Source organism: Cricetulus griseus, chromosome 4 (assembly GCF_003668045.3).
Source record: "Cricetulus griseus strain 17A/GY chromosome 4, alternate assembly CriGri-PICRH-1.0, whole genome shotgun sequence".
In the NCBI taxonomy this organism is placed as follows: Eukaryota; Metazoa; Chordata; class Mammalia; order Rodentia; family Cricetidae; genus Cricetulus; species Cricetulus griseus.
In genome coordinates this window covers 85,016,998-85,029,147 of record NC_048597.1, presented here as the reverse complement: position 1 = coordinate 85,029,147, position 12,150 = coordinate 85,016,998, and the positions used below count along the sequence as shown (strand labels likewise).

Below are 12,150 nucleotides of genomic sequence, written 5' to 3'. Positions count from 1 at the left end.
CAAGGCTGAGGATTTTAATTTGCAGTAGGTCTCATGCTTCACAAGCAGAACCAGAGGGAGACCCCAGTAGCTTACAGCTTCCCCATGGCTAGAACACAAGGGCAGACACTACCCACAAGTCACATTCTCTTGCAGCAGTGGTCAGTGTTAAACTAAAACGTTAACAACACTCAGCAATTCTCAAACAGATATTCATCAAAATGAGGTATATCTAATGTGTCATTTGCTAAAGAATTCAGTGCTGAAGTAGGAAAAAAATCATCAAAAATATCAGTCTTCATGGGGCTCCCCAAGTTCAAGGCTCTTATGCAGGCACTGTCTGTGAGTGACTGTACTTCAGCTTCACACTGGTTTTTCTTGGGGCTGCAGTAGTTATGGTCCTGTCCCAGACAGATGCTCTGGGAAACAGCATTGAATTCAGTAGGTGCTGGTGTGCTGTCCCCCACCTCCAAGTACCTCAACTCAGACTCCACACTGGCTGAGGGCTCTGACAGGGCTGGAGGCGACAACAATTCTGCTAAAATCTCTTCATGACTCTGGCTGTTACATGAGGTGCCATCAGGAGCAGTGGTGCACCCTGATTTGTTGTCTGCAAGGTCAATTTGATACTGTAGCTCATTCAACAGATCTTCTATGGACTCACAGTCATTTGGAGACCCACAATGGGACACAGGCTCTGAATGGTCACTTACAGAGGTGCCACGGTTCGGGGAAGACATGAGAGCAGCTAGTTTCTTCTTTTTTGCCTTTAGTTTTTTAAGAAGTTTGAGCCGAAGCTTATGAACCTGATCTTCAGCTGCATCTCCACAGCTTGCTGGAGAGATGACACTTTCACTGCTATGCAAATTGTTGCTGAGGGGAGTTGCACGTGAGCTTTCCTGTCCCTTCAACAAGATTGATGTGGCGTTCCCACCAGCATGGGGCAGAGTAGCTGTACTGCCTGAAGGTGGAGAGCAGCTGCCTGCAGTCGGCTCATCCACATGCTTAGAAGCCTTCCTGGACATCCTCTTAGCCTTCCTGTTTACATTTTTTGTCTTAAAGCCATCAAAATTATTGGCTCCTTTAACAGAGGGCTGTAGGTCAGTTACCGCTCTATTCTGAGCCAAAACACAGGGTGGCATAAAGGAACCACCTCTGCTCAACAACCCTTTCACCCAACTTCCCACAAAGGCTTTCTTCTGATCGTCTTTCTGAGGCTGAGTCTGTAATGAGCTGGCCATTACCGTTTTAGAAGACGCTGCAGTTTCTCTTTTTCTCACATTAGATGCCTGAGATTTGGCAGGTTGTGCAGGTTTTAGCCTCTCAGCTGAAAGTGGCAGCAACTGTATCTGAGTGTCCTTCTCAGCTACCATGGACTTCAACTCCTGAACAGGAACAGGAACAGGGGCATCAGTCACAGAGTTAGGAATTACAGTGTCTCCTGCCTGCGACGGTACTGCCTCCGGGTCTGTGCTCACAACTGGTGGGGTCACTAGCTTTCCTTCATATGGGTTAGACAATAAGGAAGTCATCAGTGAGTCTTGTGGTTGCAAAGAAAGTGCTCTGACAAGTTCTGCACTTTCTGCCACAGGTTTATCTTCCAATAGGCAATCTTTGAAGTCAACCTGAAACACAGAGGCAGCTTCGACCAAGCCTTTTGTTCCTGAAAGTACACTATCTCCATGAGCTACAGCTTGGACTTCTGGAAGAGTCTGAGGAGCAACTGGCATGTGTGTGAGGTGGGCGACTGAGGGTTCTGAGGTAGCAGCCCCACCCACAGAACACAGCGTTGGCGAAGCTGGCTGCTCCTCACCTGACGCAGGCTGTGCACTCGGCTTTGTGCATGGAAGGCAAGTGGCTTCTTCAGTTGGTACCTGGGACTTTCTTTCCCAAACAACAATATGTATCTCTGATGCTGGCACTTCACATGTCACGTGCCTTTTAGCAAAGGAACCCTTTAAGTCATCACACTCCAGCCAACTCCCTGGGAAATAAACAAAAGTCACAGGTGAGACCTTCCCCAACACCATTCTCCCTTCCTCGCTGCTGTGTCACTCAGCACCCACCTAAGGAGCAGCTTGCCTCTACCTGTCAGAAACTAGTTTTCATTTGGTCACAGAAGTTACAGGCTATAAAATGCAGAAATCTAAAAATGCAGGGAGATCTACTAGATAGTTTACATTCTTTATTAAATACATACTACATCACAATGGAATCACTTTAACTTCAGAACTGCCTAATATACTCAACATCAAAAAAGAGCAAGTTGTCCCATGTTCATGGCAAAGGACAAGCTTAAGGACTGAAAAGGCTGCAGATCAAACCTTGTAGCTCTACAGGGAATGGACTCAGGGGTCATCATATGGCAGCTTGGTCAACGGCAGTCCTTTCCATTTGCAATTTCTGGGATATGGTGGTTGTGCTGGGTAAAGGATATATGAAGCAGACTAACACCGAGAATAGGAGGTAAGGAAGCAACTAGTAGGGGACACCTTAGAAAGATAGCTATTTTGTTTTAAAGGAAATAATGAATGCTGGCCAGGGCTGTGGAAAAACTGGAACCCTGTGTATTGCTGGTAGGATTATAAAACGGCACAGAAATAATCTAGTCATTTGGGGAATCGCCTCTGAGTACACACCCCAGAGAAGCAACACCACAGGCTTTAAGAGTCAGTCCATCAGTGCTCCCAAACACATTAATGAGGTCACTACTCAGGATTAGAAAGGAAGGAAACATGGCACACTGTACCATGGAGAAACCTTGAAAATGTGCTAAATGAAATAAGCCAGACACAAAAGGCAAATCCCCTGGTTCCACCTGTACGAGGAGCCCAGAGCAGTCACATTCAGAGACACAAGGTAAAACAGTGGCTACAATAGCCAGCAAACATAGGAAAAGGAGCTGGTATCTATCTAGTGAACAAGCATGTTTTAGTTATGAGAGCTGCAGCCTTGGATGCTGGTGATGGACTTACAGGACTGTAAATGAACTTTATAAACTTAAAATACTGATATGGAGAATTCTATATTATATACATTTTGCTACAATAAAAACATTAAGCAAACAGAAACCACGGCTGTAAAGGAAAGAAAATAGATGAAAGACATTGGGGGTGGGGTGAGGGAGGTGTTAAAGGAAGGTGGAGTCTTTCATATTTACTTACATTTTAGTTATGTCACATGATAATTTGAGAAAACCTAACAACTACAAGTCTGGATGAGCCATGGCTTCTCAATAATTAACAAGGTAACTGTGACAAAGCAAGCACACACTCTATGTATGGAATCAGATGTGGTGAACTAAGAGAGCAGAGAGCCAAATATCATGTGCACACTAAAACACATTTCCTGTCCCTTGGATCACAGTAAGAAACCCTGTCTCAAAAAACCAAACCAAACCAAAACAAAACAAACCAAAACAAAATAAATAAATAAATAAAACATTAAGTTTGAAAAACAGGGAACAGGGAGGTTAAGAAAGGAGAAAATCTTTTCTGCAGCTACGCTTCAGACTAATTCAGATGCCAATTTCTAAGGCATCAAATTAGTGACTAAAAACAAATAGAGGTCTAAGACCCAATGGATTTTTTTTCTCTAAATCCCTTAAAGAGAAAAATTAAAACAAGATTAAAATACTGCCAGCACACTGAATACAGGCAAAATGTCACAAAGAAACTCACTGTTCTGCATAATTAGTATAGTGTGGGCACACATGGATGCACATACAAGGAGACACACATTTACTGGAACAGCCAAAGTCTTCATCACCGCCAAGTGCCAGCAATGTTAGGACAACAGGAATTCTCCTCACTGCTTGTTGTGAATGTAAGATGGCAAATTTGGCCCCTTTAGAAGCCAGCACGTTAAAAGACGGGCAGTAGTAGAACATGTCTTTAATCCCAACACTTAGGGAGGCAGAGGCAGGCGGATCTCTGTGAGTTCGAGACCAGCCTGGTCTACAAGTACAGCCTCCAAATTCACAGAGAAATCCTGTCTCAAAAAAACAAAACAACAACAACAAAAAGAAAGACACAGGCATTGGTGGCATACACCTTTAATCCCAGCACTCGGGAGGCAGAGGCAGACAGATCCCTGTGAGTTCGAGGCCAGCCTGGTCTCCAGAGCGAGTGCCAGGATAGGCTCCAAAGCTACACAGAGAAACCCTGTCTCGAAAAAACAAAACAAAACAAAACAAAAAAGACAGCACGCTAGTTTCTCACAAAACAAAACTGCCATTTGATCTAGCAACCAAACTCCTTGGTATTTACACAAACAGACTGCAAAGTTACTCATATCTGTGCAAACAGAACAATCAAGATGGTTTTTAATTGTGTGTGTGTGTGTGTGTGTGTGTGTGTGTGTGTGTGTGTGTGTTTGTTTAGGAAGGCAATGTCAGGTGACATTCCTTAGGTACTGTCCACCTTTATTTTGAAGAAAGGGTCTCTCATTTGCTAAGTAGGTAGGCTAGCTAGCCAGCAAGCTGCAGGGATCTGCCTCTCCAGCTCTGGGTTTCCAAGTGTGCACCAGCATACTCAGCCTTTTGTATGTGGGTTTGGGGACTAAAACTTAGGTACTCCTGTAGCATGGCAAGCAATTTGCTAATTAAGCCATTTCCCCAGCTCCCAAGATGTCTTCTCCTTAGGTGGTGAATGTACCTAAGCTTCAGTATTCAGACACAATGGGATGTCACTTGAGAGATGCAGTGTTAAGCTTTGAAAAGACTTGGAAGAACACTAAGTCCACATTACTAGGCAGAACCAGTGCATTTGAAAAGGCTGCCTGCCATGTGTATAATTGAAGCTATTTAATGTTGTAGAAAGAGCTCGACTATTGTACTGCAGCACTTGAGATAAAGGCATTGGAAGTAAGGAAGGGTAGAGGTAGAGGACAGTGCATTTGTTTTGAGAGTAGCATCTGTATGGTGCTACAATGGCAGGTACTTATTGGCACAGCCACACACTTACTAATGCATAGAGATGGTACACACCAATTGTGGCTCAGGAGCCTTTGGGCAACAGTGTACTAGTATAGGTGTGCTGAATTAACAAATGCTCCAGTCTGGCATGGGAGGTACATAGTAAGGAAAGAAAAATAGCTAATACAAAAAAACTCAATGGATGATCCGCAGACCAGGGATACAAGTGTTCTGTTGATGGGTTAGTTAGAAAAAGACCAGGTTGGGAAGCAGTGAGGAACTGTCTACAAAAAACAACACATGAAGTAAGAAATACAAGGAGGGGGTTGGAGAGATGGCTCAGTGGTTAAGTACTAACTGCTCTTCCAGAGGACCTGGATTCAGTTCCCAGGACCCACATGGCAGCTTACAACTGTCTGTAACTACAGTTCCAGGGAATCCAGCACCCTCACACAGATATACATGCAGGGAAAACACCAATGCACATACAATAAATCTTTAAAAGAAATACAACAAGGAATAAACAGGTAAACCTATATAGATACATGGCAGAATACTCCAAAACACGGCATTTTTTTTTTAAGAGGAAGAGAAGGGGCAGAGGAATTAAAGACAAGAAGACGGAAATGAAGTCCAGGTGATGTCTGTCTTTACAACAAAACAAACCCATGAGGCTCTATTTCCCACAGTCAGTATCATAAAACCTTTCAGCACTTACCATCAGCTTCTACAATCCATGTTATAAAATGGTTATTTGCTTGGTACTGTATTACACATGTGACTTGATAAAGACTATCTTCGAAATGAAATGCATAGTGCTGCAAATCTTTCCTAGGTAAGCCTTCCACGAAGTGCAGCATGAATATGGGCGATGCTCTGTGGAAAAGAGGCACAAGTCAAACCAATTTCACGCCACGTGTCTGCCATTCAGAAGACCATCCAGTCACACACAAGGCTAGCTGTGCTAACTCTATTCCAGCTCCCCCAGATGTGTGCCTACTTAGAAAGGGAGAAAGGGCTCTAAGAAGCACGTGACACTAAACCCTTTGGAATGGCACCACCAGCAGCTGGGAGCCAGTATGCTGTAAGACTGACAAAGACCCTAAACAAAACTTGCTCTACCAGCAGCTCAAAGCTCATAGCACTATGCTGCGGAGCCCAGCTCCTTTAGGTTTTCTCTGGTATCAGGTGCCCAAATCAATCACTTCTGTGAAGTAGAAAAAGTAGCAAGTGAAAATCTTATGCCTAAAATATTCAGACATTGAGTTGGCCAATTTCTCCTTCATCTCAGGAAGTAAGGAGATCCACTACATTCATATTTACACTTAAGAAAAACTTAATTTGTATATTAAGTAGAGAAAGAAAATAAAATACAGTAGTGGATTATAAACTACAATATGCTCATAATTTCAAAAATACATTTTACTATTATAGTAACATCAAACTAGAAACAAACCTATAGATGGGCCTCAAATAACTAAATGTAACAAAACTCCTGGGGTTTAAGAAGTAGCGGATACCTCTAATATTTAATCTTAATATTTAAACAGATGTCAAAACCTCCTTAGCTTATGAAAATTTATTCAGCTGAAAATGAATTTGAGTCAATGTCCAAACTGTAAGATTATTCAGACAATGAGTGATATGTAAATTACTCCCTGTCAATTATCTTGTGAGAGAGTAAGTACATCCTTGAAACTGAAAAACCTGAAAGTTCTGTAAACCGCCTAGATTACTGCATTCTTTGTCTTGGTGCTTTGTTTTGGGGTTGTTTTGTTTGTTGTTGTTGTTTTTGAGACAGGGTTCCTTTGTATAGCCCTGGCTGAGCTGAAACACTCTGTAGACTAGGCTGGCCTCGAACTTAGATCCACCTGCCTCTGCCTCCCAAGTTCTGGGACAAAGGTGTACATCCCAGCTGCCCAGTTTGTCCTGATTTTAAATATCTGACTTAATTTACCAATTACAAGATGTTGCTGACCATAAAATGTGCCAGTAATGTATACACACTATCAACTGTTACATGAAGTACTGACCCACAGTAAAGCAGAGATTCTCACAGCTGGATAAGCAAGCCTTAGACTCAGACTCTCCATTAAAGTCTTGTATTTGGCTCCCTGGCCCTCACACATGTGACACATACCACTCCAAGTATCTTCTGAAGCTACTTATCTAGATAGAACCTCATGATTCTATCTAGAAAAGGTCAGTGAGTCTGCACATGAGCATTTTAGGACCGATATACATAAGAACAAGAGTAAATTACACAATGCATATAAGAACACCTGCCAGATTGCATGCTTTTTCTAAGGCTTCTGAGGCAGTAGTTGGTAAAGGAGTCCAAGTAAAGAGGCAAAATGAACTCCACCGGCAGCCTGAGCTGCAGTGACAACCACATTATAGCTGAATGTAATCACATGCCACAGAGGCTGCTTTGAAATCATGACAGAGTGTCATTACCCAGAGAAAGGGGAAAGAATGACCAGACTCCACAAACTCTCAGGCAGCTGCTTATGCAGGCCCCTTGCAGAGAGGCTGATCGGTATACTTCAGTTCTCTACAGGGTCCCTTCTGTTTCAGCCACACAGGCGAACCTCACAAGGCCCATACCTGGGTCTCAAGAGCTGAACGAATGTAGCACCGAACAGGGGACCTGGTCCTTCTCTCCGTAATTAGGGAAGTTCTAAACAACAACTCCCTGTGCTTTAACACACCCAAGGTCGTGATGGCCTCCACTGCTGGCAGTCACCAGGCAGTGTTTCTAAACCTCAGCTTGTCCCATCCAGCCGCTCAGGAACCTCATGAGTCCTGCTTTGTTTTCAGGCTTCTTCCTACCAGTGACTGTATGTAGGCATGTTAGCCAAGGAAGATGCTCAGATGTGAGGAGAACCAGTTTAGGCTCTGTCAAAACAATATGAAACAGAATGCATCACCAGACCCAGAACTACAGTCAACAGAAGACTTGGTGCTAATAGCCATCGGCACCTGGGTGCACCTCTTTTGGAAGGATAAATCTCAGGAAAAGCATAGAGAATATATTCCCCAGGCCACCTAAAGATAGCATGAGTACCAATCCCTAACCACCAGGGACAGCCACATCTTATACTAAGAGCTGGATCACAAAGTTGGTTTTCATCAAAACTTCTCTAATAACTCAAGTCTTAGACAATGCTCATTTAACAAGTCCATATCTGTACCACAATAATATCAGTTTCAGACAAAAAGATCTGCAAACCTTATTTTTAAGCCATAGTCCACTTTGTATCATTTCCAACCTTTCTTTTTTTCTTTTTTTGGTTTTTCGAGACAGGGTTTCTCTGTGGCTTTGAAGCCTTATCCTGGAACTAGCTCTGGAGACCAGGCTGGTCTCAAACTCACAGAGATCTGCCTGCCTCTGCCTCCTGAGTGCTGGGATTAAAGGTGTGTGCCACCACCAACTCATTTCCAATCTTTCAGACAATAAGAAACCACCTCAGTCAAATCAGTTGCAGTTCAAATAATCAGAACACAATCATCGAATCTTCAGAAGAAATCCAACTGCCCCACAAAGGGACAAAACTGTTCTCTGGATAGTTCAGGAGCTTTAAAGCATTTTCTGCCAAACAATAAAGATTTCAATTAAGAAATAGAATCTTAGGCCATAGTGGCTGTACCAGTAGTCCCAGAATTTGAGGCAAGGTAGATAGATCTTGAGTCTGAGGCCAGCCTGAGCTATAAAGCAAAAGCCTGTCTCAACAGCCAAGAGACCCTGTCTCCAAAATAACAAAAACAAGAAAACCAAAAACCCAAACCAACAACCAGAAAGGGCCTAGTATGATGGCACTCATCTATTATAAGTTCCAAGCCAGGCAGTGGTGTCCAGGGTTTCTGACACCCTCACACAGACACACATGCAGGCAAAACACCAGTGTATATATATATAAAAAAAAAATGTAAATTTTACACACGCACGCACACGGTGCACTACTAGCATGACTCTAAATCTTAGTTCTCAAAATTCAAGAAAATCTAGAACTCTAATGACCAGGCATTTGACAGAAAAGGAAAAAATTTAAGACAGCCAAAGTGGGGGATGGGGAAGGATACTACAGGAGAAGAGCCAACCTCACAGTAGCCTAACTCTGGCACTTCACCTGGTACAGCTTCCCTACCAGTCAGTTCTTTCAAATGATAGTAGTCACTATTTCCCTTTCCAAGACATGAAACAATGTAAACCCATCTTCATTGTATTGAAAATTTATGTAAATTTAAACTCACCTTTCCAACACCATTTTCCTTATTTGTGATTTACTGTTGCAGCTGTTACATGGACCAAAATGGGCAGCATTGAGTGGATGCCACTCAGGAACAACATTTGTAAAGGTGACCAGACTCTTCAAACACCTACAAAAACAGGCACAACTTGAACCTTTTGTATTAATTTACCACATTCAACGTTTGCTTGTGCTTCATTTCCCACTCATGTATTAGTACAGTGATAACCTCTTCAGCCAAGCTGGAGACTGTGGAGACTCCACACTGACTGGGTTTTCAGCTATGAGAAGCACAAAAGGGTGACTGGCAGCTTTCCAAGCACTAATGCTACTGAAACTTCACTGCAGATAACTATTGTGAGGCCCCACTGTGCACACTGGACATTTTAGGGTCAATCCTAGTCTCGACTTATCACATTCCAGGATCAGTACCCAGTAGCAGCAACCAGTATCCCTAGACACCACCAGAGACCCAAAGAGGATGCATCAGAGGCTCTTGTGAGCATCACTTCTCTAAAGTTATCCAATTTAAAGCTCAGTGTACATAGTGCAAACTGGCTAACCATCACTGACAACAAAGAAGATGTATTTCCAAGTACATAATTCATATCTATTAGAAGAAAATCCCTTGTAGAACACTTCTGCTTTTACACAGGTTGTTCAAGTACTGAATTCACTTTAGATTGCCAGCATAATCAAGATGATCTTCAATGGTGTACACTAAATCTCAGTTGCATCAACTTTAACAAAATACCTTAATTAAAACAAGTATCATATTGCCAAAGAAACACAAGCTTTTCTCCTCTAAATAACAAATAATATTGGCATATGGTACGTGAGCAAAGAAAATCACTGGCGGTTAACAATTGACCAGTTTGCAGAAAAACTAACCTTTTAAATGCAAAGCAACAGACAGGTTGCTCTGGATGCCCAGACTGCATTTCACGTGTATCATTCTTTGAGATACTATTAAGTAAAGACTCAATTAATGTTACGTTCCACGTGATGATTGACATTTATTTCTGAGCACTCAGTGTGCGTATCAGTGTGCATATCATTAGGCACAGAACTTGGCACTCCCCTGCCAAACAACTCTCAAGGGGCAAGTGTTCTAGCCTCTGTATAGACAATGAGCAGCAGACAAATTGGGGTCTGAATCAAGACCACCAGCCTCTACAGACTATCCTCCCCACAAATACTGAATCAGATAAAAGCCTTACATACACTAGCACAAAACCCCGAGACACTAAAATGAAAGGACTAGGCTCAATAGCTTCTGTCAAAGTAGAAGAGAGTATCTGTGACCTCCATGTACAGTGATTACATGTCACCACATCTTATCTTTGACTCTGTAATTGCTTTTCTTTTAGAATGAAAGATTATTCTAAAGAAACTTTAACAATTACTTATTGTATGTGTGTGTTTTTTTAAGACAGGGTTTCTCTGTGTTAACAGCCCTGGCTGTCCTAGAACTAGCCCTGTAGACCTGGCTGGCCTCAAAACTCAGAGACTGCCTGCATCTGCCTCCTGAGTGCTGGGATTAAAAACGTGCACCACCACTAGCCACTAACAATTACCTTTAAAGAAATAAAAACAAGGTACAAAGCAAAGTGATTGGTAGCTTCCCCTGAAGTTCTCTCTGAGCTCCATGCAAACACTGCACAAGCCCACTTACCATCTTATGTACAAAAGTGCAGAGCTGTCAAAAGCTTGCACTGACTGCTGAGCACTAGCCCTCTCCAGTGATTTCATAACTACTTTGCTAAGCAACTAGTCATCTGAATTAGCCACAACAGAAATCACTCCCAATGGCTAGGTGAGCTCCTGGCACACAGAACACACTCAATGAAAAGCTGTCAAAGTGCCAGGCTGTGAATTCTAGAAAAGCTGTAATTAAGCTGATTTTGATTATCAGCTCTGTTTATATTATTAAAAACACAGGTAGTGATTAGGGAGGTTAGCACCATTGAGCCACAGAGGCAAAAAACAATGCTAGAGGTCTCCTGATTCTGCTACTGATGTGAGTTCCTCACTGAGTCTCCATGAGAAAACCAGACCACTTGTACAAATCAATGGAAAGCTAGGAATGGGATACTCACTTGCTTACCCAAATATTTCCAGTCATAGTGTGAATTCCTACCATTCCTAGCAGCTTAGAGCAACTGATGAAGAAGCAAACTTTGCTGTCTTCATTCCCTACAGCATTCTCCCAGACTGACCTCTCTTTTGACTGTTTTCATACTGTCCAGAACACCCTTGTGAGGCCATGGCCATCTAGGAAACAATTTCCTCACACCATTTTACCTTCTAACTGTTGAAGCTTGCTCATAGGTGAGCTGTGACAGGAAGGACTAATCTCTACTGTAATATTCTTAAGAATCACCCACAAGGCAAGTTGTCTTTGGGGGCGGGGGTTGAGACAAGGTTTCTCTGTATAACAGTCCTGGCTGTCCTGGAACTCACTCTGTAGACCAGGTTGGCCTTGAACTCAGAGATCCAACTGCCTCTGCCTCCTGAGTGCTGGGTTTAAAGCTGTGTATCACCACTGCCCAGCTGGCAGGTCATCTTTTAACAGGCAGCTAGCATCTTCCCTGGTCTACTAAGGAGAGGGCATGTCATATAAGTACTTACCTACCCTCTGACTGCTCTCCTGAACCAGAAAACAGGGATAACCTCTGCTGGCTGCTACCATAGATGAGGAGACAGAAGCCTAAAGCAAACAAAAGCTTTGTCTCTAATGGAGGGTAAACAAAACAGTTCCAGGGACTTGTGAGCAGAAGCCCAGCTAAGAACCTTCCAGATCGTGAAGGGTGCTATTCTCATTTGCTTCTAACTTCCCACTAAGGAAATACAGAAAATGTCTTTAGTCATTGTTCAAGCCATGGATTTTTTTTTTTTTTTTTTTTGAGCTAACTTACAGTAACAAGCCAACTTAAAAGATTCTTGTGCTACAAACTGTTCTTTTAGCTTTAGTGGGGAGAGAGTTTAAGATGTAGAAGCCAGCTG

General features: G+C 42.7%; 1 protein-coding gene across 6 annotated transcripts in view; it reads right to left on the bottom strand.

The window, feature by feature from the left end:
* The window catches only part of Uspl1 (ubiquitin specific peptidase like 1), a 30,161-nt gene continuing 18,011 nt past the window's right edge, over window positions 1-12,150 (bottom strand). For 5 of the 6 annotated variants that reach the window (XM_035443180.1, XM_027413718.2, XM_027413721.2 and 2 more), the window contains 3 exons: window positions 9,149-9,274; window positions 5,613-5,770; window positions 1-1,963 (listed from right to left, as the gene is read on the bottom strand). In XM_035443180.1, coding sequence (XP_035299071.1) covers window positions 171-1,963; window positions 5,613-5,770; window positions 9,149-9,274 — 2,077 coding nt within the window. In that variant the 3' untranslated portion in view covers window positions 1-170. The remainder of the gene's footprint in view (window positions 1,964-5,612; window positions 5,771-9,148; window positions 9,275-12,150) is intronic. The other variant, XM_027413722.2, reaches the window with a different exon arrangement.